The sequence below is a fragment of the Camarhynchus parvulus genome, chromosome 2 (assembly GCF_901933205.1).
Source record: "Camarhynchus parvulus chromosome 2, STF_HiC, whole genome shotgun sequence".
Lineage (NCBI taxonomy): Eukaryota > Metazoa > Chordata > Aves > Passeriformes > Thraupidae > Camarhynchus > Camarhynchus parvulus.
In genome coordinates this window covers 69,418,416-69,426,298 of record NC_044572.1, presented here as the reverse complement: position 1 = coordinate 69,426,298, position 7,883 = coordinate 69,418,416, and the positions used below count along the sequence as shown (strand labels likewise).

At 40.7% G+C, this 7,883-nt stretch overlaps 1 protein-coding gene across 1 annotated transcript in view; it reads left to right on the top strand.

Moving 5' to 3' along the window:
- The first annotated feature begins 847 nt into the window (after nucleotides 1-847).
- Nucleotides 848-7,883, top strand: part of MYLK4 (myosin light chain kinase family member 4) — a 29,008-nt gene continuing 21,972 nt past the window's right edge. Inside the window, exon 1 of the mRNA XM_030964114.1 lies at nucleotides 848-1,456. Coding sequence (XP_030819974.1) covers nucleotides 848-1,456 — 609 coding nt within the window. The remainder of the gene's footprint in view (nucleotides 1,457-7,883) is intronic.

Sequence of the window (7,883 nt, the reverse complement as noted above, 5' to 3'; positions counted from 1 at the left end):
GACCAGATGATAGTAAAACATAAGCCTCTTAATTTGTGACAAATTAGAACAGCCTTGATAAATACAGAACTAAATACAGAACTAAATGAAGATATTAGCTATGGAGCTAATTGTGCCTATGATGGCTATGTGGTAGCTGAGACATAGGATAGGGGTCTATTCTTATTTTCAGAATATTTGCATCCCAGCATCTCCCTGTTTTATTTTCTTTAATGTATTTGTTTTTTAACCACTCTAGTGACTTCCTGCCTGGTGTAACAGGCTTTTCAAGGAATAGAAATTTTCATCTGAAAAGTTTACCTCAAAACAGCAATTTCAAGAAGCCACATTTAAGTTCCCTGTAGGGACCCTTATTCTTTTCAGAGCAGGGATCACATTACATACTAGGCTTTTGAAAAGCAACAACACCACTGCCAAAGCGTCACTACCCTTAATGACTTCTCACATATCGCGTAGCCTTTTTGCTGTCAAATGCCATTGGAGTGCAAGTAGTTTGGTCCTTGATAGGGCTGATGTCACTGAACTGAGTGCATTTAGGATCTGCATCTCCATATTCAATTCATTTGAAATAGATAGATAAATATATATGTAAAGAAAAGAATGGATGAAAGGCTTTTTTCTGCTAAATAATTTGGGTGTCTCTTCTCTCTGTTTTAGTCAAATATATGAGAGTAGTTTATAAATTAGTTGAGCTGGAGTTGCCAAACTTGGCTGTATATCTGAGCAGCCTGGATGGAAAGCCTTTGCAACTGATATTGTCCTCAAGCAGCTGATCATCAGAGCATTTCCTTCCCATACCCAAGCCAGCAAAATGACCACATCCAGCAGGCAGAGCTCTTCTACATCTATGGTCAACAACTTGGCCAAAAGATTTGATCCAAACACTTTGCAAAACCAAGGGCCAGGTAATGGAATGGAACCTCCTCAAATTCTTCATGTTGAGAGAAGTGATGTCAGCACATCTGAAAGTTTCAACATCATGGATGTGAAGTTTGCCTCCCTTGAAGAGAAAATTGATAAACTGTTGACTCTGCAAGACAGTGTCCTTAAGAAGCTTAACAGTTTTTCCCAAGAAATCTGTTGCATTGAAAAAGACATGGAGATAGTAAAGGCGGAAACATCTGAACCTGGATCAAGGACAGAAAGAAACAAAAAAATGAGAAATAATGAAGTGAAGAGGCTTTGCCTTAAAATGAAAAAATCTCTTTCTGATATAAACAAGAAAGCTGAGCAGCAGGTTAAAAGGCTAGATGGACTTGAACAAAGTGTTTCTGGACTACAGAAACTTGTAGGACCTCTGGTAGAAAAGGTGAAAACATTAATAATTCATAATTCAAGTGTAAAACATCATGTTAAAAAACGTAAAGTTTGCAAGGCAGGAGCTGGACATCCCTTTAGGATGCACATTTTCTCGGAGACAACAGCTGGTGATCTGCTCAAGAAGAAAAATGAAAAGGTGAGCCCAGGTTTGTGTTTCATCTTGGCAGGAATCATTGCAAGCTACAGATATGTTCTGCTACATACTCAGCTTTTTCATTTTGTTGACATTTAAGAAAGAACAACCAATGTGCTCTAAAAGTGAAAAGTACAAGCTGAGCAAATTATGTGGAAAAAATATAGAAAAATCTACTTGTTATACAGACATTCATTTTTTTTGCTAATTTTTCCTTCGCAGCTGTAAAACATAACAACAAAGAACATAAAAAAGATTGACAGACTTTAGGAGTCTTGGGTCCTGGCCATGAATTTTATAACGATCTTTTCTGGATTTATAATTATCTGGGGGAATCAAGTTGCAGCAGTCGTGATATGGGCACTGGGGTCTAGAGATTAGTGGAACTGGTAAAAAGCCTCCTTGGGTCAGGGCATGTACATATGTTTGTTCTTTATTTCAAGGAACATCTTAAGTGTGCTCTTCCTATCTGGTATTTCTCTCCATTGGTGAGGACTAGGGGACTTCTAAACTGGGCTCTGAGGTAGGGTTACTGTAACTGGAGCTGTGGCTTGTGTAAACTTCCCTGGGTAAAAAATGCCTCTGTTACCATAATGAGAGTTTCATCATGTTCTTTAAAGTTCAGATTAAAAGACACCAAAATCTCTTGAAGGACTCTCTTGACTCTAATAAGTTTTTGTAAGGTAGTTTGAATATTCATTTTTGGGGAAGAAAATTAAGGCATTTCTTCTGACAAAGTATGTTGGTATTTAATTAACCACAGTGAACCAAAAAGGTTGCTTTTCATATTTTGTTCTATTTTGCTTGATTTTTTTTCTCTCAAAAAGTCACATGCAGGCTTTACTCTTTGATTCATTTAAAGACTAGTTCTTGAGTTTGTTTTTCTAAAGTTTTTGAGCAGGAAAAACATCGTTTGAAGGTGTTAGTGGAAACAGCATATCTTGAAGAAAAGGAGCACTGCAGCCAATATTACTCAGAATGGCCTGGTCAGCAAACCATATGCTTTTCAGCTTGGTTACCCTAAGGCAACCCCACTTCATAGATAGACAAGAAGCATTTGAGCCTTCAAACGAAGCTATAAAAATATCAGTCTGTGCTGAGTAGCAGCAGAGGAGCATCTTGTAAAGCTCAGTCAGCTGAACTGACCGATCTGTCACTGTGTGAGGATATAAATTGTGCAACCTTGTTTCCAGAGCATCATTAACTGAAGAGAAAAATAGCTTCCTTGCCAGAGAAGACTGATAACAAAAATGGTCATTACAGGCTCTTCTTATACATCAGGCTGGACAGGTTTAAAAAAAGGAGTTTCAACAGGAGAGAAGTTTTCTTGTTTTATACAATTCCTTTGATAAGAAAAGATTATTTATTTTGAGCATCTGAGTTAAGGGCTTTTTTTACTTTTCAAAACATCAATGAAATCATCTGTTGTAAAAGCCCCATTGGAGTGAGAGCCACAGGTCATCTCTGGAATGCTGCTGTCACTGCAGTTTGTGGTAGAGACCTACTTATCCCAGTGAAAGTACATACTCATCTAAACTATTTATAAATGTAAACTGAATCAGCCCTGGCATGTTAATGAACTGGCACCTCCTGGAGACCGGAGTAGGTGCAAGGCTCTCTGCAGTAGAAACACGGGGTTGGAGAAAGGAGAGGACCTTGCAAGCTTTGCTAATGAGTTTGTGGGAACCAATGGGTATAGCTGAACAGGAGGAGCTTGTGCTCCTGACAGGTCAGAGGGGAGACAGGATGGCAGAGATGCAAGTGCCCCCCATGGAGAGTTCAGGGCTATAAAATACCTGGAAGCAGAGGCAAGGGGCCTTGAACATGATGGAAACACAGGTAGCCTACTGACAAAGACCAAATAAAGAGAGGGCCAAGTGGAGTCTCTGTCTTTTTTCCAACAGCAGCTACATTTGTAATTCCCTCACTGATTCATTTTCATTTAGGCAGACTCTTGGCGATGTTGAGTGGCCTTGGTAGGAACTTGCCTAGCATGTGGGCTTAGGAAAGGCAGCATGAGCATGTCTGGAATCATGCTGATGATATTATTATGTTGTTTATATTTTGTTTGTATTATGAGATAGCATACATATGTTAGCTTGTCATTACCTCCTCTCTCTGTGATTTATTAGAAAAGGGCCATCATAAAATTACCAAGCTATCCTATGAACAACAGCTGGCTTTCGTAAACACTTAGTCATCTTAGGTTTAAGTAAAAACAGATTTGAAGTCAGCCCTGCATTAGGAGTAACAGAACATGGAATGATAACCTTCAGCAGAGACTGCTGGGCTTGGCTGTCAGCTTAGTAAGAGACAGTGTGTACCAGCATTTAGGGCAAACAGACTCTCCTCTGGGTGAGAGGGAGGGAACAGGATCTCTGAGCAAGTTCATCAAAGTACTGGTCCATGAGACGCTGCGAAGCTGGTTGCTTGTGCCTCCATATTTGAATTAGATCTACATATTTATCTGTTTATCTATCTGTTTTATGTAGTTGTGGTTAAAGATAAAAGAAAAGCAAAGTAATAAAAAAGAGGAGATTTCACCCTTGCAGAGTTTTACACCTGAAATGCACCACTATCTGGTGACATAGCAATGAACACATTTACCCAAATGTGGAGATACCAATCCTTGTTTCTCTCAACAGGATCTTTGTTCCCATCTCTAGTCCCACACAATGATAGTTTTAAACAGTACTGACCTTGTAGAAGTGCAAGCTGCCAGGCAGCAAGAACATCATCTCTTGTATCACAGATGGAATTTTTGTGGCAACACTGAGCAACCCTTCAATCCCATTAGACATGCACAGTCCTATTCTGTTTCTGTACAGCCATGAACAAGGCAATCCATTCACTGCAGTTAGCTCAGAAGGACAGAACCCGCTTCTATGCACTAGTGGAGATGATCAGATATTTTGGATTATGTTCCTATTAGTCATCCACCCTACTGCAGCTATGAGTAAATGCCATCTCTTTGTTCTAATAGCTGAGCTGTCTGCAAAATGTTTGTCTGTCCCCAGCCTGGTTCTGCAAAATAATCCAACAATAACTTATGAATGAATTACTGAAGGTGGTGCAGTAGGTGCCCATGGGCACAACTGGATAAGGCAGTGAATGGTGTTGACCTGCTGCTCACCTGCCTTTCCATCCTTCCTTCTCTAGAGAGGTGCTGCTCTTTGCCTAATGTGGTACTGTTTTTTAAATTTTTCCTAACCGCCTCTTTTTACAGAACCATATTATGTAGAGAGCTGTGAAAGAGGCAGAACAGAGAGGGAAGAGGGGGAATGAGAGAGAGATAAAGAAGGGGTATGAGCAGCTGGGGTGTGTAATTGCTCTCCCAGCATCAGCAGCAGATGTAACAGTTTGCTAATCATAGGCTCCACAGGCACATTTTGTGCTCTTGCAAAATGTAGGGATTGCTCTTTTCTGAAGCAAATTTCTGCTTTCCTGCCTTTTATTGCCATCCTGAAATACCTCCACTGCTTCATACAGAAGCTTGGTTTATTTCTGGTTTGGGTTGAAGTTGTAATATGGTGTAGCTTGGAGACACTTCATGCTTTGTCAATGCTGCCAAATGTCTCCCAGCCGTTTTCCACCGAGGGCAGCATGACCTTATCACCACATGGCTGAGAGGAGTCGTGTGTATTACTTGTCACAAGTAATTACAAGTTATTTTGTTGCTATTGCTGCTCAGGGAAATCAGCAGTTCTACAGTAAGCGCCTTTAAAAGCCTTGAGGTTTTCCTCAAATTCACCTTTTTAAGTAGTCTGTGATAATCCTGTTGAAAATGTTCCTGTCTATAACTCCATTTTCAGTCCTACTTCTTCCACTTATAAAGAAAGAGGGTAAAATAATACTTCACTGATTTCCTCCAAATTAAAGACTTTAGAGATTCTATACTATTAACCCGCAAATACTCATCTGGAGAGTCAGAAAGTCCATTTTGTTGCCATCATAAAGTAGTGTTGAACTTCCTGCAGCTGCCTGCAGGTGACTGTAGCTTTGGTTTCCTGATATTTCTACAGGCTTTGCTGTAGGAATAACAACTTTCAGCAGTTTGGGGCTCTTTCCCACACTAAAGACATGCCAGTGGTGGGAGCTGTGTTTTCTGCTTGAACCCTCTGTACCTCCTGTGCAGGTATCACACTGCAATTGCAGGTCACTGGCTGCTCTAGTAGGAGCCCACAATGAAACTGCTGTTTGCCACATGTGTTTTAAAATCCATTCAGCCTCAGTCTATAACTGTTCTGATTCCTTCATTTTGCCTGCAAATGCTAACAGGTCCCTTATGTATTATTTAAATTCTCTCCAAAATGGCCATGTTCTGTGTATTTTTCATCTTTCAGCCAAATCAGCCAAATATGTGGGAAATGTTTCTTTTTTCTTTTTTTTTTTTTTTTTTTTTTAACCTCTATTTGCAAGAGTTTCTGCTGGGCTGGTGGTTTCAAGGGTAGAGATTTCTGCAGAATCTCAACAGATGGGTTCTCTGTTACTTGGGCAATGCAGCTGGTCAGCACCCACAGGTGCCATTATGCTTGGGAATGCTCTTCTTTCCCTCACGACTGATGCCTTTACTTAAATATGTTCTTGGTAGAAGAATTTCAGCTTTTGAGTGAGTGAACTGCAGTGTATCAGAGTTAAAATTCTCTCTCTGACTGTGAACCAGTCATAAAACTGATATGTTTTCTTAGGACAATGTTTTCATCTTGTTTTGCCCTGTTCTCTCCCTTGCTGACAGCCACAGGAATTGTTTCATGCCTTTTCAATTCATAATGCTGTTTAGCTTTGTTTCCATTTACCCTCAGAACTTGGTATCTGCTGTACAATGTTCCCTGCATAGGATCCCTTCCTGAACACTGTTGGGATTTTGCTGTCTCTACAACCCTGAAAATGTGTGAAATCAAAGTAGACACAGCTAATTTCTAAATAACTACATACCACATTGGATAGCTTTTGGAGCATTACATGAATGCCTACGTGTTATAGTGACCATTGTAGGAATCCATTACAATTCCTTCGCAAAACTAGGGAGACCTCGTGATGAAGATAAAGAGATAACTGATAGGTGCAGGGAAGAAAAGCAAGGCAGTTCATCAGAGAGCAGTCCTGGAACAACAGAAATTTCCTCAAAGAGGTGAGACAGTGGTAGGAGGGGTTGCTCAGGGAGGAATTCTTTTTCCACTGCAGCCATCTAAAATTCACCTTTTGTCATCAGATATCCTAGACATTTGAGCAGCTTTCTGGTAATGACTCATCTCAGCCCCTATCAGAAGGTGTAGGGGTACCATGCCTGACTATTTCCTCTGGCGGGAGAGTGCCATTGCAACTAAATGAGGCGTCTGCACCACACTGAGTTTTAATTACAAGGATGACTGCTCTGAAACACAACTAATTTGGTGCCATCCTGGCAGCATCCTGGGTTTTGCATACACATGCAGCAGTGAGAAGGAATGGAGATGGGTGGACCCAGCAGAGCCTGGAATGAGCCCCACCCCATTCCAGTAGTGGGGTTCTGCATGGTGAGGTGCCACAGAACCATGGTCTGTCTATAAAGGGAAAATTTAAAAAGCCCCAAGCAGGTCTTTCCCCACAACCCAAACCCCCTTCCTGTTAAATGAATTTTTAGGAAACCTCATTTCTGGAGTCAAATTCAAAGTGAGTCATCAAAGCTGTTGGAGATGATTTCTTAAGTCTATAACCCTTTGGATGGAACTCTCCCCACTGTGTGATTTTGGAGAAAAGCTTAGGATGGGCAGTTCATGGAGTCTGAAGGTGTTTGCCATCCATACCATTGCCTGCTTAGATCAGCTGGGTTAGTTAAATTGAGAAATACTCTCTTTACAGTAAGGCTACTTAACTGATACTGTAATTAAAAAAAATTGCCTGAGAATTTTGACAAGTGTGTGATTTATCCCCACAGTTAAAAAGATCGGCCAGTGATTTTGCTTTCGAGATGGATTTTTTTTCTCCTGTGTCACGTTGTGACAATTGTGGAACCCACTTAGGAGGGTGTCCTATTTAATAGTAACGGTAAAAATGTAAAGAGTAGCACGTGGAAGACTTTTAGGGTTATGGCACAGGTGCATTTGAGGCACACGTGCACCCTGTCAGTCAACACACAGGTGAGGAAATTGAGCAGTATATGGAAAGGATAGATGTGAGACTGTCCAATGTGTTGGTAAGAAAAGCAGCTGAATTCTCCAGTACTTGTGCTTGCCTGATGTTGCCCCTTATTTGTTCAGATGAAAAACTCAAAACCAGCAGCGACTGGTTGATTTTATTTCCCAAAGGCAGTGAGAGGACATGTCAAAGCCAGGTAACGCTGAGTGGTCTGGTCCTAGTGGGTGTCTTGGTAGCCTCAGATTTGTCGGTGATTATTACAGGCCTCCGTACATTCCAGAAACATTAAAAGTAAACCAGTCAATTGGAGTTA